Source organism: Mus caroli, unplaced genomic scaffold, assembly GCF_978045245.1.
Source record: "Mus caroli unplaced genomic scaffold, Mus_caroli_1 scaffold_9, whole genome shotgun sequence".
NCBI lineage: Eukaryota > Metazoa > Chordata > Mammalia > Rodentia > Muridae > Mus > Mus caroli.
The window spans coordinates 74,242,973-74,266,764 of NW_028227264.1; the positions used below are offsets into that span (position 1 = coordinate 74,242,973).

The window sequence follows — 23,792 nt, forward strand, 5'->3', positions numbered from 1 at the left end:
AACCCATTAAATTGTATTCACTTATTCTTTTGTTTGTTTGTTTTGGCCACGTTTCTCATTTAGCGGTCTGTAGTTGTTTAACACACATTGGAATGGTCTTACGGGGGTGGGGGAGGGGGAAAGGTAGCTTCTTGTAGATTCCCAAGGAAATGTCAAAAGCAAACCATGGGCGGCATCCATCTGCTTTTTAGGGTTTCTGGGTAAATAGTACTTCCCCAGGCCTCTGTTACACACACACACACACACACACACACACACACACACACGAGTCACTACTATATATAAATATATATATATATATATATATATATATACTACATATATCGCATATAGTATTATATATATAAGATATAATATGTAACAATATATTATATAACACAATATATGTTATAATATATGATATATTATAATATATGTTATGTAACATAGTTTATATAACATATAGTATACTGTATATTATACATAGTATATAGTACATATATCGTATATTAAAGGGATATATATATATATATATATGTTATATATAGCATATAGCATATGAGCTCAAAGATTAATAGGTAATCTTGTGGTAACCTCAAAGAGATTAATGCAGACAAATGGTGGCCTGGCTGGTGAGGTTTCTTTTTTTTTTTTTAGATTTATTTTATTAATATATGTAAGTATACTGTAGCTGTCTTCAGACACTCCAGAAGAGGGAGTCAGATCTTGTTGTGGATGGTTGTGAGCCACCATGTGGTTGCTGGGAATTGAACTCTGGACCTTCGGAAGAGCAGTCGGGTGCTCTTACCCACTGAGCCATCTCACCAGCCCCCTTTTTTTTTTTTTTTAAAGATTTATTTATTTATTTATTATATGTAAGTACACTGTAGCTGTCTTCAGACACTCCAGAAGAGGGCGCCAGATCTCGTTACGGATGGTTGTGAGCCACCATGTGGTTGCTGGGATTTGAACTCTGGACCTTCGGAAGAGCAGTTGGGTGCTCTTACCCACTGAGCCATCTCACCAGACCCTGGTGAGGTTTCAGAAAGAAGTTTGGGAGTCCCTCAAGGATTCTTTTGGGCCATTTGCGGGATGCTTTGTACCAAGAATCTATGGTATCTGGCTAGTTGCGGCTGAAGACTCAGCTGTGATTAACAGTAGACCATCACCAGTGACATAGGACTGATTCATTACTGGGATGGTCGGTTCATCTGTGTTAAGTGAGACCAGCATTATAGTGAGTTTGCGGATATACTGGGATGCATGAGGCCTTGTCTCAAAGTGAAGAAATAAGTCATGCTCAAGAAACAAACAAACCAGCCGGCCATGGTGGCGCACACCTTTGATCCCAGCACTTGGGAGGCAGAGGCAGGTGGACTTCTGAGTTCGAGGCCAGCCTGGTCTACAGAGTGAGTTCCAGGACAGCCAGGCCTACACAGAAAAACCAAAAAATCCAAAAAAAACAAAAAAAAAAAACAAAAAAAAAAAAAAAGAAAGAAAGAAGAAAAAGAAAAAAAGAAACAAAACAAACCAACCTACAACTCTCCCAGCTTCCACTTTTCTCCAGAGGGGTTCTCCCTCAGGCACAATTTCTGTTCCCAAATTCACTAAGTGGCTGAGGGTGACCTTGAATTTATGACCTTGAACTTCTTTCTGATTCTCTTGCTTCCACCTCCCGAGTGCTGGAATGGCAGGTTTTATGGGCTTTGCACAGGCTTGGCAGGTGATCTACGGCTGAGTCACACTCAGCCCGAAAACACAAACACTAAGGGCTCTGACACGCAATTGTCTTCTGGTTTTCAGATGGGCATTTCCATTTATTCTTCAAATATTGGCAGTGGCCACTATATGGCCCTGGCTGGCATAGGTGCGACTTCAGGGATTGCTGTTGGGGCCCTGGAGTGGAATGTAAGTAATATCTTCTGCAGCAACTTATCTCTACCTGAGCATTTCAAAAATGTCTCATAGACACAAAAAAACCTGCTTTTTAAATCTCGAGTGACCGTTAAAGACACCTTGGAAAGTATCGATTAATGGACAAGTCTTTGGTGTTCCTTTTCTTTTCTTAAGATTTATATATTTATTTTATGTATATGATTACACTGTAGCTGTCTTTAGACACACCAGAAGAGGGAATCGGATCCTATTATAGAGGGTAGTGAACCACCATGTGGTTGCCGGGAATTGACTCAGAACCTCAATTAAGAGCAGTCGGTGCTCTTAACTATTGGGCCTTCTCTCCAGCCCACGTCTGTGGTTTGCAAAAGGATTATGTTGTTTGTCATTCTCCTTAGTAAGACAAGGGTCAGGGTATGTGTATGCCATGGGCCATGGGGATACAAAGAATGTTAGATCAGTCAGGTGGGGAAGAGAGCCCCACATTGAAGTGTATGCATCTTTCTCTATTGGTATACAGGAGCACAGATGTGTGCGCGCACATAAGCACACATACATAGAGAGTCTGTGTTTTTTTTTTTTTTTGTGTGTGTGTGTGTGGTTTTTTCGAGACAGGGTTTCTCTGTGTAGCCCTGGCTATCCTGGAACTCACTCTGTAGACCAGGCTGGCCTCGAACTCAGAAATCCGCCTGCCTCTGCCCCCCCCCCCCCCCCCCCCCCCAGTGCTGGGATTAAAGGCGTGCGCCACCACGCCCGGCGGCGAGAGTCTGTGTTTTGAAAACACATTGAGAAAGGGTTCAGCCAAGCTCCCTGAGATGGCCAACTAATTACTACAAAGTTTCCAACTGGAAACACACTTTAAAATGATAAACAGCATAAAATAAATCATAAACCATATGAAATATTGCATTATTTATTGAGTTGATGGTTTTGTTGTGGGAAATAGAACTTATTCACCAAAAGGATAAATTAATTAATGAATGAATCTTGCATCATTCACCTATTTATATAAATCATTTGTCTGTTTTGATCAATGAGAAATCTACTATGCTTTATGTTCTTATAAACTATAAGAGATAAGGAATACTTCTACAGAGTCCAAACCTAATAAAACATCTTTTTCTTTACCACCTTGTCTCTTTGCCTATCCTCTTCACTTTTTTCTTTCCTCCCCTCTCCTCCCCTCTTCTTTTTCCTCTCCCCTTCTCCCTCCCCCACCCTCTCTGCTTTTCCTTTTCTTTCTTCTCTTTGAGAGCGCACCTGGAGCTGGAGAGGTGACTCAGTGGTTAAGAACACTGACTGCTCTTCCAGAGGTCCTGAGTTCAAATCCCAGCAATCACATGGTGGCTCACAACCATCTGTAATGGGATCTGATACCCTCTTCTGATGTGTCTGAAGTCAGCTACAGTGTATAGTGTACTCATAAAATAAATACATCTTTTAAAAGAGAGAGAGAGAGAGAGAGAGAGAGAAAGAGAGATATCTCACTACATAAATCAGTTAATAAGAGACATTAATTCCCTGTTCAAACCTCTTGCTGTCCTCCTGCCTCTGTCTCCTGAGTGCTGGAATTAGATATGCGTTCTGCCATGTTTAGTTTCTTTTCTTTGTTTAGACTATTTTTAAATTGATTCATATGACATTGTAATTCTTATCCAGGAGTAGAAAAATAAAATGCTTAAAAAAAAAAAAAGCAACTTGGAAATGGACTAAGTTAATAAACTTTCAAAGATAATTTGCCTGAAAGCTAGGTTTTTGGTGTTGAAAGGTCTGTGTTTGGGTCTTTATTTGTAAGTGCCTATTAGTGACCATCATCAGGTTTGAAGCAGACAGTAATAGAACCTGCATCTGTCTTAAGAGCTTGACCTGCATGGCCCCTGATTTAATTCTGCTTTTTCTTGGTTTCAGAGTATATTTATGCTCTTTCTTCTTGGTTGGATATTTGTGCCCATCTATAACAAGGCTGAGGTAAGTCCATTATCATTTACTCTATAGTTTATGATATTTTTTTAGAAAAACTAAATATTGCAACCGGGTGTGGTGGCTCACGCATTCGGGAGGCAGAGGCAGGCAGATTTCTGAGTTCAAGGCTAGCCTGGTCTACAGAGTGAGTTCCAGGACAGCCAGGGATACACAGAGGAACCCTGTCTCAAAAACAAAAACAAAAACAAACAAACAAAAAAAACTAAATTAAAAAATCCCCAACTAAATATTGCATGTGTAGTACATGAGCATCCTAGGGACAGATTACACTTGGTCCATCTTTTGACGCTTCGCTAAATCTGCAGATTCCTAAAGTTCCTTGGGTAGACAGACACAACCATCGGTTTACGCAGGAGCTTACCTTTTAATGCTTTTTACAGAAAATATTCAGAAACATTAAAAAATAAGATGTGGAGAAGTGAAGAGAACTGTCATGTTAGCGAGTAGAAGACTCAGCACCCTGAAATGTTATTTCTCTCCAGTTGGCCTGGAAAAAAAAATAAAAATTTTTTCACGGGATAAAATTCCACACAAGAGGCAAAAAATGGGCTCTGTGAGAAACTTGACATACTTATTTTAAAGTCAAAGGTGTAAGAATAGTGAAGGTGTTGTCAAAGAAAGACAGAACTGTCTGAGACTAAATGTGGACATTCATTAGAAAGGGTAAAAAGCCTGAATTGTATTAATTCAGGGAAAGCACATTGCTGTGACTTAGACAAGCAGCCTTCAGAGGCTTAGTCTCCATGCCCTGGTGCCACTGGGAGGTGGTAGATGCTTTAGAGATGTAGAGTGAGGAGTCTTCTAGTCATTATGGAATGTTAGGACCCCGGTCCAGTCTTCCCTCTTTTTCTTCTCTCCACAAAGTGAATAGCTTCCTCTACCACACTCATGTGCTATGATGCTATCACAGGGCCACAGCAACTGGCCCAACTGGCCATGGATCATGAGCCAAAATAAATACCTAAGGTATTGGTTATAGTAATAAAAAGGTGGTTACAAGCCAGGTGTGGTGGCGCACGCCTTTAATCCCAGCACTCGGGAGGCAGAGGCAGGTGGATTTCTGAGCTGGAGGCCAGCCTGGTCTACAAAGTGAGTTCTAGGACAGCCAGAGCTATACAGAGAAATCCTGTCTTGAAAAACCAAAAAACCAAAAAAAAAAAAAAAAAAAAAAAAAAAGGTGGCTACAATGCAGACACTGCCGAGGGGGGAAGGGGAAACACCCAGATCCCATCACGTCTTCACTTGCAAATGTTCATTGCAGTGAGTCACTGGTCTGGCTTAAGGTCTGTCAGTGAGTTCAGCTATCCAAGGAGGCGATGCAGCGTGAGGTAAAGCAGGTACACACACACTTGGTGGATGAAGCAAGGCTCCAACCACTTTAGTTTTTCTCTTAGACCTTATATACCTAAACTAAATCTCTCATGCAGGAAAAAACCCACACACATTACAATCCTTTCTCTTATTTTAAGATTTATTTTATTTATATGAGTACACTGTCGCTCTCTTCAGACACACCAGAAGAGGGCATCAGATCCCATTACAGATGGTTGTGAGCCACCATGTGGTTGCTGGGAATTGAACTCAGGACCTCTGGAAGAGTAGTCAGTGCTCTTAACCTCTGAGCCATCTCTCCAGCCCTCTTTTACTCTTCTTGAGGCAACAGAAAAACAAGAATCTATCCAGTCTGCATGCTGGATACATGAAGTTCTCAAGGCACACTAAAGTTCATCAGCAAATTTATAGCTATAAGAACAGAAAATTAGATTTTACAATAGACATAGCCCAGTCTTAACAGTGGCCACTGAAATTCAATTACTCTCTTTGATCATTAGCCTGTCTCCTGCAGATGAAAAGCTCTTCGCAACAAGGTCCACTTTGTTCTTGCTCTCTGACTTTACCAGACCTTTTGTTTAATAACTAAGAACGTGTTTTTGAAAATTTTTTCCATTGTGCCCTAGGTTTTCTGCTAGAAAACTTCCTGACCTGACCTGATTTAATTAATTATAAAAAGGCACCTTAACCTAATTTTTTTTCTTTTGTTTTTCGAGACAGGGTTTCTCTGTGTAGCCCTGGCTGTCCTGGAACTCACTTTGTAGACCAGGCTGGCCTCCAACTCAGAAATCTGCCTGCCTTTGCCTCCCAAGTGCTGGGATTAAAGGCGTGCGCCACCACGCCCAGCTTTTAACCTATTTTTTTTTTAACCTAATTTTTTAAGCCATACATATCTTTAAATTTTTTCTATGATGTCTTCAGCTAAATCATTAATCTATCTGAGTGGCAATGCTTTTTGGGAAATAGCCACTATTGTTATGCATTGTGATTGCATTGCGATTGCATTGCCTAGTGGGGAATTAGAAACCATGAGACAAAAACAAAAAACCCAGGGTGATCAAGTCAGCAACAAGCTCAGTAAGACCTAGCAGTAGCAAGGGGTCTTCAGGAAACAGGAGACCCTCGCAGCTTGGCTGACTGGTGAGTTTTCCTCGGGTTGCAAAACTAGCTGCAGTTCCTCTTCCTGCATGGCTACCTCTAAGGTCTCTGGCTTCTGTCACACCGTCAGTACTGGATCCTCACCTGGACTCCTCCTGTTCTCGGATGTCACCCTTTGTCATGGGGAGCCCTCAGCTTTAGATCATCAGGACCAGCCCTTTCATATACTCTAACAGTTCACAAATGATGTAGATTTTGGGGTGGGCCAACTCAAAGCCCTGGATCTGGGAGACTGCTGACCTTGTTAGCCTGCTGGGCTCTCCAGCATCTGTACCACCAGGGTGAGCCCTCCAGCCCAGCTCAGGCTAGGCTGGCTACCCAATAATGCCATTGGCTGGAGGCAGGGTCTACCCTTTGGCTATCATACTGTCAGGGCACCGTACCCAGGCATCCAGAGCCAGCTCCACTGTGCACAGGGCACACTGGGTGGGGGGACTTTTAATAACAGCTTTTATTTCGCTAGGGGTTTTGGGTGTGTTTAAGTTGCTTATCTGATCCTGATTTAACGTTGATAAGTCATGTATGTCAAGAAATGTATTCACTTCTTTTAGGTTTTCCAGTTAGGTGGAGTGTGGATTTTTAAAGTATGTCTTTATGCTTCTCTAAATTCCCCCAGTGTCTCTGGTGCTGGTGAAAGACTCCAAGAGGAGCCCCTTGCTCAGGCCTCAGGACAATATCGGACACCCAAGAACTCAGGATAGACCGAGCTGGTTGCAAACCACATGAGGCTTTATTCAGGGAAAGCCAGAGCTCTGGGGACGACTCATATCCCACGCAGGGGTAGAGGAGTTGACCTCGAGGGGAAAGAGGTCCCAGTTTTTATAGGCCCTCATGGGGGAAAGGAGAAGGGGGAGAGTAGGGGATTTCCAGATCTAAACAATATCTATTCTCAAGACATGGGTATGGGAGGGGTACAAGGAAAGAGCCTGGTGCAGGTATAGCAACTCAGGATTGGCCGGGCTGTGGTTGCTGGGGAGATTTTCTGACTCTTTCTTAGCAACCAATATTACAAACACTTGGCAATGGGCTTCATCAGTGGGCACACACATGGGTTCAAGGAATGGTCAAAACATTGGCAGACACACAGGTTCAAGGAGTGGCCAGAGCATTGTGCACCTCTATTTTTCTAAATCAGTGAAGCTAGTTCTGCTAACAGTGACATCTATCTTGCCAATTTCAGGGCTTCTGTGACCTTTTACATTCTGTCAGGATCTTTCATTGGCACCCTTTTTCATCTGTAATTTTATTAATTTTTTTCTCTTTACATCTTTTAGTTAACTTGGCTAAACGCTTGCCAATCTTATTAATTTTTTCTCAGAGAACTAACTCTCCGGTTTTTTGATTCTTTGTATTTTTAAAAAAAAATTACAATTTTATTGATTTACGCCCCGAGTTTGGTTATTTCTTGCTGACTACTCCTTTTGTTTTTTTGTTTTTTGTTTCTCAAGACAGGGTTTTTCTGTGTAGCCCTGGCTGTCCTGGAACTTACTCTGTAGACCAGGCTGTCCTCCAACTCAGAAATCTGCCTGCCTCTGCCTCCCGATGTGTGCCACCAATGGCCAGCTGACTACTCCTTTTGGGGTGTTATTCCTTCTTTTGGCTCTAGAGCTTTCAGGCATGCTGTTAGGTTACTAACAGGAGATCTCCAATTATTTTATTTTATTTTATTTTATTTTAATGTAGACACTTCGCACTATGAGCTTGCCTTTAGAACCTCCTTCGTGTGTGTCATATGGTCTGGGTGTGCTGTGTATTTGTTCTTTTCTTTTTCTTTAAATGATTTTATTTTATGTGTGTGGGCGTTTTGGCTTCAAGTATGTATATGCACCATGTGTGTGCTCTGCCCATTTGTGGGGAGTAGGGGTGTGTGAGAAGCAGTTCAGGGGAATCACCAGGGAATGGAGGATACAGGGAGGAGGAGTCTGCGACAGGGCTGGGGAGAAAAGGGAAAAGATTTCTTTTCTTTTTTTTTTTTTTTTTTGGTTTTTCGAGATAGGGTTTTTCTGTGTAGCCCTGACTGTCCTGGAACTCACTCTGTAGACCAGGCTGGCCTCGAACTCAGAAATCTGCTTGCCTCTGCCTCCTGAGATTAAAGGCGTGTGCCACCACACCTGGCAAGGGAGAAGACTTTAATGGCGGACCAGAAGGACGGGGAAATGGCCCAGCTGAGCCCGGCTTCAGACTGACCACGTGGATCCCAGGTAGTGAGTGTTTCTAGGTATTGGCAGCTGACACAAAGAAACGGTAATGGGCTAGAGGAGGCATGAGAGGGCCACCGGAAGTGAAAGGACAGCTTTTCAAAGACTCTTAAAACTCTATGCTCAACATGTCTAAGTGTGCCAAAAAGGTCGGAATCGTTGGGAAATACGGGACCCGCTATGGTGCCTCCCTGTCGGAAATAGTGAAGAACACTGAAATCAGCCAAGTACACTTGCTCCTTCGGTGGCAAGATCAAGATGAAGAGGCCAGCTGTTGGCATCTGGCACTGTGGTTCCTGCATGAAAACAATGCCCGGCAGGGCTCGGACCTACAACACCACAGTGTTGCAGTCACAGTGAAGTCTGCCATCAGAAGACTGAAGGAACCGGAAAAACCAGTAAAAGCGCTACAGTCTGAGACTTCCCTAATAAATGGGTTATTTTACCTAAACAAACTAACAAAACAAAACCCAAAGCAATCAATCAATCAAAAAACCTCTATGACAAACAGGTTAGAATTAATATTTCAGAAAAAAAAAACCCTACAAATGCAAATAATCATGGGGAAAGATTTTTATCCATTATAAGAACAAATGCTAGCTTGATATCAGATACAGCTTCAGGCTCCTTCTGCTCTCTCCTGAGCTGCTCAGTGGGTTTCAGGCACCTGAGTAGAAAGAGGAGAGGCCCCAGGAAAAAAGCAATGTGTCCTACACATACCCACAAGCCCCAGAGATAGGAGGTGCCCAGAGACAATCTTCCACAAGGAACCACGCAGAAAAGACATCGATGTCGTGGGGAGAAAGAAGGTGGAGATGAGACACAGGTTAGGCCTTGCTTGAGGTTCCGAGGCAGAGAGGGGTAAACAGCTCTGGATTGCTCAGCTTGTGTTTCCAGGATTCCAGCAGAGGACTATTGTCTCCAGGAAGCATGGGCTGGGTGGAGAAGCACTGGTTAACTTACTGTCTAACTGGTTAACTGCACTGGTTAACTTACTGTCGAAAGCATGTTCTAACTCGGCCCTCAAGGAGGCCAAGTCTCTTCCCAACCAGAAAGACTTTAAAAGCAATTATTTTATTTAGATTTTTGTTATTGTTTCATGTGTTTGAGTGTTTTGCCTGTCTGTATGTATACCACATGTATGCCTGGTGTCCAGAGAATCTGGAAAAGGGCATTAGACTCCCTGGAACTTGCTTCACAGACAGTCGTGAGCTACCATGTTGGTGACGGGACCTGAACCCAGGTCCTCTGTTAGAGCAACGAGTGCCCTCAACCATTGAGCCATCTCTCCAGCCCCTGGAAAGATCACTTTTTTTGTTTGTTTGTTTTTCGAGACAGGGTTTTTTGTAGCTCTGGCTGTCCTGGAACTCACTTTGTAGACCAGGCTGGCCTCGAACTCAGAAATCCACCTGCCTCTGCCTCCCAGTCACTTTTAAAGATGCCAAAAAAGTCATAAAACAGAAAATTTAAGGGCTGGAGAGATGGCTCAGTGGTTGAGAGCACTGGCTGCTCTTCCTAGAGGTCTTGAGTTCAATTCCCAGCAAACCACGTGGTGGCTCACAACCATCTGTAATGGTATTCAATGCCCTCTTCTGGCGTGTCTGAAGACGGCTACACTGTTCTCACATACATAAAATTAATTAATTAAAAAAAAGGTGTGTGCCACCACCAGCTTCAAGTAAGAAAAAAAAAAAAACCTTACAAAAAAAGCAACAGAAAATTTAAAAGTATCTTCAGTTACACCAGGATAGCTAAGAGACAAGTAGAAGTTCCAGCTGTGACATACGCTATGGCTGGCTCCACACGGGATGTCTGATGAGTCCAGGGGTGCTATCTGGACAGATGCTTCCTTCACAGCTCTGGAAAGGAGATAGACCTGCTGACACCTTAAACTTGCAGCCTCTACAACTGAGAGACAATAGTTTCATGCACGTGAGAACACTGTCACTGTCTTCAGACACACTAGAAGAGGGCATTGGATCCCCATTACAGATGGTTGTGAGCCACCATGTGGTTGCTGGGAATTGAACTCAGGACCTCTGGAAGAGCAGGCGGTGCTCTTAACCACTGAGCCATCTCTCCAGCCCAAAAGACAATAGTTAACCTGTTGTTTAAGCCACACCAAGCAGCGCTTCTCAACCTGTGGGTCACAACCCTTGGTGGTGGGGTGTGTAGAGCCACCCTTTCACAGGGGTTGCCTAAGACCATCAGAAAACACAGACATTTACATTATGATTCACAGCAGCAGCAAAATTACAGTCATGGAGCTGGGCGTGGTGGCACACGCCTTTAATCCCAGCACTCGGGAGGCAGAGGCAGGCAGATTTCTGAGTTCGAGGCCAGCCTGGTCTACAAAGTGAGTTCCAGGACAGCCAGGGCTATACAGAGAAACCCTGTCTCAAAAAACCAAAAAAAAAAAAAAAATTACAATCATGGAGTAGCAATGAAAATAATTTTATGGTTGGGGGTCACCACAACATGAGGAATTATGTTAGAGGGTTGTAGCATTAGGAAGGTTGAAGACCACTGAGCTAAAGTGTTCTCACTTGTTATGGAAACCCAAACAATCAACTTGGAAACAGCATGGGGACTTTAGAACCTTTCTGGGAGAATGATTGACACATGGCAGCATATGACGCAGAGCCAAAGAAGGCTAAGAGAATGAAGCCTATGTGAGCTTAGACAAACGTCTCTAGGCACCGTAAGGACCTCAGCCAAGTCTTTGTGAATCTGGTTGTCTTAGTTAGGGTTTCATTGTTGTGAACAGACACCATGACCAAGGCAATCCTTAGAAAGGACAACATGTAATTAGAGCTGGCTTACAGGTTCAGAGTTTAGTCCATTATCATCAAGGCAGGAAGCATGGCAGCATCCAGACAGGCATGGCTCTAGAGGAGCTGAGAGTTCTATATCTTGTTCTAAAAGGCAACCAGAAGAAGACTGGCTTCCAGGCATCTAGGAGAAGGGCCTCAAAGACCACCCCCAAAGTGACAAACTTCCTCAAATAAGGCCACACCCACTCCAACAAGACCATACCTCCCAATCGTGCCACTCCCTGGGCCAAGTGTATTCAAAGCACCACACTGGTGGAATTTGAGTTGGAGCTCACAAAAGACATATGAAGGTAGGCAGACAAGAACACACAAACTAGCCAGGGCAAAGGGAGGCAATATTCTCTTCCTGATTTACTTTTCTTGAGCCAGGAGCTGTTGGGGTCAAGTGGCACTGTAATCACTGAGGGCACAGTTCCTGTGCTCATGGTGCACACTGCCCAAGATGACTGTGAAAAAAACAGGATCCTCTGGGACACCACCATCTGACTGGACTGTTCACACAAGGGCGACTGAGAACTGCCTGAATTATCAGGTTCTATCTTCCACCAGCCAAATGTGACAAAGAACTCCTGTTTGTTCCATAGTGGATAGTTTATCATTATTGCACATTTACAATTAGCTAGGTTTCTTTCCACAGATCCTGGAACCTAAGCTGCTGGTAGACAGCTGTCTCAGTCAGAATTCTACTACTGTGACAAAACACCATGACCAAAAAACAAGCTGGGGGGTGATATTTGGCTTACACTTCAATATTGCCGTTCATAACTGAAGTCAGGAACTCACACAGGGCAGGAACTTGGAGGCAGGAGCTGATGCAGAGGCCATGGAGGGGTGCTGCTTACTGGCTTGCTCTGCATGGCTTGTTCAGCTTGCTTTCTTATAGAAACCAGGACCACCAGCCCAGGGGTGGCACCACCCTCAGTGGTCTGGGCCCTCCCCCATAGATCTCCGATTGAGAAAATGCCTTGCAGCTCATGGAGGCATTTCCTCAACGGAGGCTCCCTCCTCTCTGATGACACCAGTCTCTATCAGGTTGGTGCACAAAACCAGCCAGTACAGAGCTATGCTGCCTCTCCTCCCTCCTTGATCACACCTCAACTGGCACCAAAGGCAGCAATCCCACATCTTGTACTCCGGAGCTGTCTCCACCATCCGGCAGGAAAGGCCATCCCGTGACCTGCCTCCCGACGGCTCACCGTCTGACAGCAACTTGCTCTGTTGCCTTTGCCTTTGCAGGTGGTGACGTTGCCAGAATATCTGAAGAAGAGGTTTGGCAGCCTCCGCATCCAGCTGTTCTTCACTTTCATTTTCTTAATCGTCTATATCTTCAGCAGGATCTCGGTGAGTTTTTGCACAAGGAGAAGGGACCGTCTGGGCAAGTCCTTGGAATGCCTCTCCACAGAGGTGACCTTCCTCCTCTGAGGAATGATGGGGAGGGAGTGTCATCTAAGCAAAACTGTGTTGAGACCGTCCAGCGATGTACCTCCTTGTCTCTACTCCCAAGTCTTTCTTCTCTCTCTCTCTCTCTCTCCCTCCCTCCCTCCCTCTTTCTTTCTTTCTTTCTTTCTTTCTTTCTTTCTTTCTTTCTTTCTTTCTTTCTTTCTTTCTTTCTTTCTTCTTTCTTTCTTTCTTTCTTTCTTTCTTTCTTTCTTTCTTTCTTTCTTTCTTTCTTTCTTTCTTTCTTTCTTTCATGTTAGTACACCATAGCTGTACTGATGGTTGTGAGCCATAATGCAGTTGCTGGAAATTTGAATTCAGGACCTCTGCTCTCTCCAGCCTAAAGATTTATTTATTACTACATCTAAATACACTGTAGCTGTCTTCAGACAGCACTAGAAGAGGGTGTCAGATCTCACTACGGATGGTTGTGAGCCACCATGTAGTTGCTGAGATTTGAACTCAGGACCTCTGGAAGAGCAGTCAGTGCTCTTAACCGCTGAGCCATCTCTCCCACCCCCTGTTATTCTTTTTATAATGAGCACAGTGCCAGTGTGTGAAAGTAATTTATCGGTGTATTTGCTTATTAAGTGTCTTCTCCATTTCCATTCAAGTGACCTGAGACCATGGGTCTTTTCTGAGGTGTTGACTGCACTGCCTCCTGAACCTAGTTTTGCACTGAGCAGATGGTTTTCACTAACCAAATGAGTGACACTTACCACATTATCTTTATCCCACACGACCTCAGTGAGGACAGAAGCTAAGCTTTGCCAATCTTTGTCTTCATTGTGGGAATAAATCCTTGGGTGAATCTCTGCCCATTTATTCTTTTTAGTATTTTTTTAAAGATTTATTTATTATTATTAAATACACTCTCACTGTCTTCAGACACACCAAAAGAAGATATCAAATCTCATTACGGATGGTTGTGAGCCACCATGTGGTTGCTGGGATTTGAATTCAGGACCTTCAGAAGAGCAGTCAGTGCTCTTACCTGCTGAGTCATCTCGCCAGCCCTTAGGTTTTTTTTTTTTTTAAGATTTATTTACTTTCCAGGGCTATACAGAGAAACCCTGTCTCAAAAAACCAAAAACCAAACCAAAACAAAACAAAACAAAAAATGTATTTACTTTATGTAGATAAGTGCTGTATTTGCATATACACCTGAGTGTCAGAAGAGGGCATCAGATCCCATTACAGATGGTTGTGAGCCACCATGTGGTTGCAGGGGGAATTGAACTCAGTACCTCTAGAAGAACAGTCAGGGCTCTTAACTGCTGACTGATCTCTCTCCAGCTCCATCTGTACCCATTTTATACCTGAATTTGGAAGGCAGAAAAATAAAGAGAAAGGGCAGCCAGGTAACGTCTGTGCAGGTGACTCAAGGTCGGTGTCAGCTCAGCCAGTGGCTGACAAACCCGGTCCGCAGGTCAATCCAATGAATGGCTGCTCTGTGCAACCCTTGGGGGTGAGACCGACTCTCATACCTAATTTAAAGGGTTGCAAAAACTAGAGGCAGTGTGCTGTACAGCCCTCAAAGCCTACAACATTTATCATGTGGTCGTGTGCAAAAAGTTTGCCAACCTCGGAGCTTGTTAAACGTATGGGTTCCAGTGAATCTGGTAGTCATCTACAAGTACAGAGAACTGAAAGTCTCTGTTGATGTCTGAGGCCCTAAGCTACCTCGAGGCTGGCCAAGCACTGCTGGGGCCCTCACTTTGTTCTCAGCTCTTCTTCTACATACAGTGGGGTCTGGGATGTCTGGAACTGAGAACCTGTTATCTCTAGCCTCTGTGAGGCCCAGAGACCTCAGACTGCCCCCTGTCCACCCCCGAGGACTGGATCCATAGCTTCACACAGACAGACACCCACCGTGGAGAGTCTGGGCAGTCCTCCCCATCTGCCCGCCCAGAGCACTGGAACTCTGGCAGAAGGTAGTTTCTCTCCCACCCCCTTTATCCCCCCATGCCCGCTGCCCCACACTGCCCAGGGGCCACCTCTTTCACATGGCTTCCAAGGCCCCTTTCATTCTGGGGTGTTTGTTAATTCTGCTGGAGACGAAGGTGCATCTGCTAACCTTGCTCCCATTTCAGATGGAGATTGGCTTTGGCGCCATGTTCTTGAAAATGGTTTGGGACACTGATATTTACCAGACCATGTTGACCGTGCTGACGATCATTGGCATGTATACCATCACAGGTGAGGTCGCTCTAACCACTCGGGAATTTATACTGACAACAATCACTCAGCGGAGTACTAGGAACTACTGGGGCTTCCCCAAGTCTGTAGATGTCAGGAAGAATACTGGTCGGAGGTACCTCTAGGAATCATATTGGGTTGGATCAAACTCCTTGAAGAGTGATTGATAGACAGGTCAGCAGCGGTCACATTTATGGGGAAAAAGGGCATGACACTGTGGGTGACCAGGTGACAAAGTGGGAGCACACAAAGCAAATGAAGGGAAATGAGATAGGCCCTGGAGGCAGTATGGGCCATGGACATCAACATGGTTTCAGGAGGCAGCACAGGCTACTTAGGTCCGTATTCCCCGCCCCCTGCCCCACCTCTCAAGCCTCAGAGCCCAGTACATCAATAAGGTCTCCGTCAGCGGCACACAGCGTGGACATCCTAGTGACAGGGATGCTGAAGAGTATCTCGTAATTGACGTAATTGACGTAATTGATGTAATTGACGGTTACTGAAGGGAGAGGGGGTGGGGAGGGACTCACTTCTGTTTCAGGGACTGACCTTTGCAAGTTTGACCTGCTCTAGTGCCTATATGGACCACACAGCTTGGACTTTAAAAATATCTCTCTCTCTCTCTCTCTCTCTCTCTCTATCTCTATCTCTATCTCTATCTATCTATTCTTTACTTGGGGAGGCCATCAGGGTGGGTGGAGGTGGACCTGGAAGAACTAGGAAGCATTGGGATGCATTCTGTGAAATTCCCAGATGGTCAATAAAAAAATTTTTTTGTTTTTGTTTTTTTGTTTGTTTTTCAAGACAGAGTTTCTCTGTGTAGCCCTGGCTGTCCTGGAACTCACTCTGTAGACCAGGCTGGCCTCGAACTCAGAAATCCACCTGCCTCTGCCTCCTGAGTGCTGGGATTAAAGACGTTCGCCACCACGCCCGGCCTGGTCAATAAAAATATTATGTTATATATATAAAAAGGGCAAATCTCACGTCTGCAGCCTCTGCCTAGGGTAGGAGCTCTCAACAGTCATTTTTATTCCTCACAGTGTGACCAGAGGTCAAGGAGAGAGAATCAGAGGGAGAGAAAGTGGTCAGCAAGTTGCCCAGTAGTGGCAAGGAGTCTAAATTGGCTTTTTCTTCCTAGCGACATTTGGTGATGCTCGGGAGACAAGTTTGGGTTGTTAAAAGTGGGCAGGGACTGAGAGAAGGTGCTATTGAGCTGGTAGACACCAGGGACAGTGCTTCCAGACTGAGTCTCTGGGATCAAAGATATACATGTTTGGTTAGGAAACTGGTCAGAGTTTATTTTTTTATTTATGTAAAAACCATGGAGAGCAAAAGAAAATTGGGACATAGAAAGTCTAAGTATTCTACCGCTTCGATGTGTCTTCCGTTGCTGTTGCTGTCTGGGGACGGATAACATCATTTGGACACAGAAAAGAAGGAACAGTTAGTGAATCAAGACAAACACGCCTGAAACAAACGGGCGAGCGAGTGGCACATTAACTCAGGAACTGCCCACAACTGCTCTCACTACAAAATGTACTTGTAGGCACAGAACAGAGAGTTCTGAAAAATGTATCGCGTTAGCACCCTCAGAATTTATCCCATTGCTTTTAGTGGGAGTTTTATTGGTTCACCAAAATTGGCAAAACTGAAAAAAAAAATCCCCCAAAGCCCAGGAATTATGGGAGGGAGGGAGGGAGGGAGGGAGGGAAAGAGGGAAGGAAAAAAGGAGGGGACAGGGAGGCAGAGGTGGAGTGGGAGGGGGAGAGGGATGAGCTAGACTTAGCAGATGCAAATCTGTAAGGAATCTGAAAGGAGATTGGGTGTGGGGCAGGACGTACAGCACAGGCAACTGAGAGGTCGCTATGAGCAGGAAGTACTTGTGGCTTTTCTTTTTTTCTTCCTCTTCAGGTGGCCTGGCCACTGTGGCTTACGTTGAGGGCTTACAAGCTGGTATTATGATTTTGGGGTCAGCCTTGTTAATGGGTTATGGTGAGTAAACGCCCCACCCCCAACCCTCCCGTCCCACCCCCCAGGCGAAATCTTTGAATCTAGGGTTACACTGGGGGGTGGGGGGGGTCATGAGCTGCCACATCTTACGCATCTTAAGGGGGTGAAGATGAAGTGACTGGACTAGTCAGAACCCAAGAGCAGGTCAAAGGTCATGCACCCTCACTGCAGGGGTAAGGGGTGGGGTGAAGTGGTGAAGTGCAGATGGTGGACTCCAGGGCTGTGGTCCAGAGCGCTCCTCCCCAGACCATATGTTGTCCTTGGCCCCTTCCGTTTGCCTGCTCAGGTCCAGAAGAGCCACCTCCTGCTGTGTGATTCTACACACCCAAATCACCGCCACACAGGACACCCTGCTGTCCCCATAGACCTCAATGATTGCTTCACGAGTAAATCACACACACTCCTTCCAAAAGTTCTGGAGCTCACACAAAGTGTCCTTTACAGAAAGTAGAGCCGGAGGAGTTAAGGCTGTACTAAGAGTGAATTAATAGCCGATTCAGAGGGTTCTGCAGAATGGAGGCGACAGGCGCACGTGTGGTCTACGTGCAGCCTCAGAGAGAAGACATTAAACATTCCACTATTTAATACTAGTTGTAGGCTGTGTGGAGATAGGCAGCCTTTTGCAGAGTCCTTTTGTTCCCACTTTGTTCAGACTGTTTACCAAGAGTGACTTTTGCCGGGCGTGGTGGCGCACGCCTTTAATCCCAGCACTCGGGAGGCAGAGGCAGGTGGATTTCTGAGTTCGAGGCCAGCCTGGTCTACAAAGTGAGTTCCAGGACAGCCAGGGCTGTACAGAGAAACCCTGTCTTGAAAAACCAAAAAAAAAAAAGAGTGACTTTTGAGCTGTAACAAGTGACACACGCACACGCGTGCGCACACACACACACACACACACACATGCACCTCCCTTCCTCTGATTTTCATCCAGCCTGTAAGGGTTTTGCTCTTTTTTTTTTTTTTAAAGAGGATTTATTTCTTTATTATATGTAAGTATACTGTAGCTGTCTTCAGACACCTCAGAAGAGGGCATCAGATCTCATTATGGATGGTTGTGAGCCACCATGTGGTTGCTGGGATTTGAACTCAGGACCTCTGGAAGAGCAGCCAGTGCTCTTAACTGCTGAGCCATCTCTCCAGCCCGGTTTTGCTCATTTTAACAGGCTGAAAAAGCGTCTCATTTCTCAGAGTTGTTTTACTGCTTAACTCCCAGATCTGGTAAGATTGAGCACTTTTCGGTTAATTTAGTTTCCTTCTTTATTACTGGCTCATGATGCCTACTGTATTTCTTCCCAGAACTTCCTTTTGGCCACTGATGTATGTATGAGAATGGTTGTGAGCAGGAAGCAAATATGTTCTTTCAGGCTGAGAGCCAGTCTCTGTGTTGTTGGTGCGCATGCATGTGGTGGTGCTGGAAAAGGTGGAGGAGTGTGCACGTGCAGAAGTGTGGCGAGAAGCAGGAGGAGAGTCTGTTGTTTTGCTTTAGCACTTTTGCTAGGATTCCCAACTCTAACTCCCTGACGCTAGGCTAGAAAGGCCCAGAAATCCTCTCATCTTCACGCGAGCCCTACAAGGCTGTGGTCACACAGCCACACTTGCCTCTTACAACTTTGTTGTTGTTGTTCTTTTGGGAATTTCATTATGTGGATACTGTATCCCATTTCCCTCCTCCCTGTGTTCCCTGCTGTGCCTTCTCACATTCATGACCCCTGATTTTTAAATTATTATTTTTATATGTATGCACATGTGAATTTATGAACACACTAGTGTTGCTCATCTGCAAATGTGTTTAAGACTGACTGAACAGAACTGGATACCCTGTCATAGGGCTTGCAGAGAACTAATTCTCCCTGTCTCAGCATCTGTTAATCACCTGTAACTCACCGGGTGTGGTGGCACATGCCTTTAATTCCAGCGCTCAGGAGGCAGAGGCAGAGGCAGGCAGATTTCTGAATTCGAGGCCATCCTGGTCTACAGAGTGAGTTCCAGGACAGCCAAGACTACATAGAGAAACCCTGTCTCGAAAAACAAAAACAAAAAAGTCACCTGTAGCTCTTCATCTAGGGATGAGACGTTGACCTTTGAAACTAAAAAGCCAAATGAAACTGAGAAGTGAGATACTCTTTCAGCCTATCAGATGAACAAAATTCTTAAAGTCTTAAAACATCAAGCACTGGTTGGAGTAGGGTTAGGAAATAAATTAGTCTCATTTCCCACACCCACATGGGCACACCAACTAGTGGTGTCATCGAACAGGCCTCCTTTAGGTGCTCAAACTGTCGAGATTTCACGGGCTCAGCTTCCTTCCCGTATAATAGAAGACCTTCAAGTCTTTCAGCTCTTGCCATCTTTACGAAGATGAAAGTTCTGACTTGATTTAAGTAGTCTTAGGAAGTTAGCTTGATTTAAATACTTTTGGGAGAGTTTAGGGTAGTTGAAAGAAAGCAGAAAGTTAAGAAGTTAGGACACGTAATAGAAAGTTTTAAGGTAGAATCAAGAATGAAGTTTGCGCCTTCCTGATAGTTTGGCTTGAGTTAGAGAAGGGAGCACAGTGAGTGTTCGTGCATCACAAGCATGTAATTGTAGAGGCAAGAACAGGCTTGGGACAGGTTAAAATGAACGAAGAAAGCATCCACTCTAGGTTAAGCCTGAGTTCCTTGATCTTGTGATCTAAGGATGAGGTAACAGGTTTTCACTGTGTACCAGGTTATAATAAAGAGCAAATAATTCTATTATGGGTACAAGAACGGAAGATTAGCCAGCCTCACTGATCAGGACTTCAGAAATGTGATGTGAGATTGATGGCCTGCTCCATAGTAAGTACAGGTCGTTGTCACCCAAGCAAAGGGAGACGCTTGCTGCTATAGACTTGACCTGCTTAAACCTTGTTAATATGTGACCAAAAAGTTACTGCTTTGCCGTCACAATGAGCTTGTGGAAAGAAAGGTTGGTGAGAATTGTTAAGTTAGATATAAGCTTTATATGAGAAATATGTAATCAATATCATGTTGTGATTCCCTTTTGCCTAATGATTTTAATCTGTTTTCAAAGAATATGTTTTTGTGGTAACTGTCCCTGGAAAATGTGTAACTTGTGGTTATGAGGTAATTTTCTTCCTAACAGAAAAAACTTTGTCTTAAGGGGTATAAGAAGGGATTAAGAGAAGAAATAAATCGCTGGAGCTTGTCTTTTGCTTCAGGCATTTTGTGTGTGTGTGTGTGTGTGTATGCGTGTGAGTGTATGTGTGAGTGTGTGTATGAGTGTGTATGTGAGTGTGTGATAATGTGTAATTGTGTGTAATTGTGTGTAATTGTGTATAATTGTGTGTATGAGTGTGTATGTGAGTGTGTGTAATTGTGTGTATGAATATGTGAGTGTGTGTGAGTGTATGTGTGAGTGTGTATATGAGTGTATATGTGAGTGTGTGAGACTTGTGAGAGTATGTAATTGTGTGTATGAGTGTGTATGTGTGTGTGAGTGTGTGTGCATGTGTGTGTGTGTAATTGTGTGTATGAGTATGTGATTGTGTGTGAGAGTGTGTGAGTGTGTGTGTGTGCATGTGTGTGTGTGTGAAATTGTGTGTATGAGTATGTGATTGTGTGTGAGAGTGTGTGAGTGCGTGTGTGTGTGTGTGCATGTGTGTGTGTGTGTGTGTGAAATTGTGTGTATGAGTATGTGATTGTGTGTGAGAGTGTGTGAGTGCGTGTGTGTGTGTGTGCATGTGTGTGTGTGTGTAATTGCGTGTATGAGTATGTGATTGTGTGTGTGTGTGTGTTTGATTTTCTTCCTTTCTTTCCTCTAATAACTGGCTGCCATAGCCAGCAGCCTCTCTCAGTATCTGGACTGACTCTCAGTGCTGACCCCCCATTAACTGCCTGCCTCGGTTTACCCTGTGACGCCAAACCTGGTCTTTGACATGGAGGAAAGTTTAACTAAGATGTGTAACATTTTCTTGGCATTTAGTGGAAAAGAATGTTAATCTATTTTTAAACTAGGATTCTTTAGATAATCTATGAGGGAATTTCAGTTAAAAACTGGTGTGAAGCCAACGATTTTAGTTTCTACGGATAGAAATTCTAGGCCTTCAGGGATGGCTGGATCCAGGGTTATGAATGGACCAGGTAGGCAAAAGTAATACTTCTGAAAGCTTCAGCAGAATCCTAAAGTATATTCTCTAGTCCAGCAAGGGGCTTGTGTGTATTCCTCACTTACTGGTTGCTGACCAGGAGACAGGGAGTGACAGCTAAGCCTGGGTCCTCTGGAAGCCTGGGAAAGGGGACGATTTGACCCATGCCACTTAAAGCACGCACACCTCCGAAAGGAGGGTTCTGAAACCAGGTAAAGCAGGTGGGGTTCCGAGCACACAATCCAGTGTCTACTGAAGTTCTTCTCGTGGAAGAGCTAGTCTTTCCTCGCTCCCATGATGCCTTGATCATATGCTACTCTTACGTTTTATAGTGGGAGACAGATGGTCACACTGGGTCTTATTTCCAGTGTTGGTCTTGGGTCTTCAGTTGTGTTGTTTATGGTACTCATCAAGAAACTGATAAAGACTTTTTTTTTCTCTTTGATTTTGTTTCCAAAGCCTTTTATGAAGTTGGAGGGTATTGGGAGCTGGTGAGTAAGTACATGGAAGCCATCCCAAGCAAGACCCAGCAGGGGAACTGGACTGCCCAGCCAGAGTGCTATCTGCCCCGTCAGGATGCTTTCCACATCTTCCGAAGCTGTGTCTCTGGAGACATTCCCTGGCCTGGACTCATTTTAGGGGCCACCACTGTCTCTCTGTTCTACGGGTGTGCCGATCAGGTAATTAAATGCATGATCACTGTAGTGACTGTCTTTTAGTGTCCCCACATATGCAGGCCACCGGGGGCTTGTCTGCTTGCTCATGGCTTGCCTCCTAATCTGGAATTGTTGCCTCATTTAACACTGTTAAAAGTACTCTGATTTTCCCCCCGTTGATATAAATGGTGAAATCTATTCTTGTTTAAGTATTTATGATGCTTTAGCCGTGATAATATGTTTTTGAAGTACTCTCTAGCTTTTGTGATTTGGAGGCCTTAGCTTTATATGAAACTTCCACGTGTGTTTCTGTTTTATAAATTACTGATGTCTTTTATGCCTTTAAATTTTTTTATTTTGTTTTTGTTTTTGTTTGTTTTTTCCCATGTGGTTGCTGGGATTTTGAACTTAGGACCTTTGGAAGAGCTCTTAACCACTAGGCCATCTTTCCAGCCCATCTTAAAAAAATTTTTTTGAGAATTTCATATATGAGTACTGTATTTACATAATTTATACCCCCCCTTCTCTTCCCTCTTCCCACTCCTCCTATGTCCCCTTCAGTTCATGGCTTTTTAAAAATATTTTTAAAAATATTATCATTACATATATGTGTGTGGGTGGTATATATATATATATATATATATATATATATATATACACACATATATATACATCTCCTGCTGATTCCAGTGTTGCTCACAGGTGTGTGTTCAGGGTTGACCACTTGAGATTAGATAGCCTATGGGGGGCGGGGGCGGGGCTGGGACTGCAGAGGAATGACTCTCCTTTTCTCAATAGCCATTGACTGCTTATAACCTTCATCTAGGGGTGGGGCATTGTGAAATTTCCCTCATCTACAGTGGCATGTTGGTTGGTGGTATCATTGGTCAGGCTTTGCTTAAGCAGCTATATTGTTGAGATTTTTTTTTTGTGGCTGCAGCTTTCTTGACACATCTAGAAGAAACGTGTCAATCCTCTGGCTCTTACAAAATTTCTACCTTCTCTTCTTCAGTGTTTCATGAGCCTTAGGTAGAGGCGCCATATTGCAGTTGGTTTTGGGTAACTGGGACGGTCTGAGTAAGAATCGCCCCCATAGGCTCATATATTTGATTGTGTAATCTCAGGGAGTGGCACTGCTGGAGAAGGTATGGCCTTGTTGGAATGGGTGTGGCCTTGTCGGAGGAAGTGTGTCACTGGGGGAGAGCTTTGAGATTTCAAAAGCCCAAACCAGGTCCAGTGTCTCTCATTCTGCTGCCTTTGGGTCTAGACGTAGAACTCTCAGCTACTTCTTTAGCACCATGTCTGTCCAGATGCTACCATGCTCCCCACCATGATGATAATAGACCAAACTGTGAGCCAGCCCCAGTTCAATGCTTTCTTTTATAAGAGTTGCCGTGGTCATAGTGTTTCTTCACAACAACCGAACACTAAGACAGCACCTGTAGTGGTCTGTATCTGCTGCAAAAAGAAGCCTCTTTGACAAGGGGTGGGAACAACACTAATTGGTCGGGGAGGAAGGATTAGAGGAACCAGAGGGGTCAGGGACACACCAGGAGAACACAGCCCACTGAATCAACTGACTGGGACTCATGAGAGCTTGTAGAGATCAGGGAACCTAGAGGGGTCTGACCTAGGTCCTCTGCAGATATGTTATGGCGGAGTGGCTTGGGTGTTCCTGTGAGAATCATAACACTGGGAGCAGGGGCTGTCCCTGACTTCTTTGCCAACTCGTGGGAATCTTTCCCTCCTGCTGGGGACCTTGTCCAGCCTGGGTGTGATGGCATGTGCCTGGTCTTGTAGCTTGTTAGCTTGTTATGTCATGTGTTTGTTTAGACTCAGCAGGATGTATTTTGCACAGATCTGTGCATACACGTGACACACCTATGTATTTAGCAATAATAAAGAAGAATGGATCAACTTGAGGGTAGGGCCCTCCTTGGGAGGGAGGGGCTGGCTCGAGGGTAGCTGGGGAGGGGCTGGAAGGAGA

The 23,792-nt window shown here is 44.4% G+C and overlaps 1 protein-coding gene and 1 pseudogene across 1 annotated transcript in view; both read left to right on the plus strand.

Moving 5' to 3' along the window:
• Positions 1-23,792, plus strand: part of LOC110303309 (sodium/glucose cotransporter 1-like) — a 53,765-nt gene that overhangs the window by 8,680 nt on the left and 21,293 nt on the right. Inside the window, exons 3-8 of the mRNA XM_021174389.3 lie at positions 1,783-1,887; positions 3,784-3,843; positions 12,617-12,721; positions 14,911-15,016; positions 16,928-17,008; positions 21,609-21,829. Coding sequence (XP_021030048.1) covers positions 1,783-1,887; positions 3,784-3,843; positions 12,617-12,721; positions 14,911-15,016; positions 16,928-17,008; positions 21,609-21,829 — 678 coding nt within the window. The remainder of the gene's footprint in view (positions 1-1,782; positions 1,888-3,783; positions 3,844-12,616; positions 12,722-14,910; positions 15,017-16,927; positions 17,009-21,608; positions 21,830-23,792) is intronic.
• Positions 8,675-9,783, plus strand: LOC147002673 (large ribosomal subunit protein eL43 pseudogene; annotated as a pseudogene).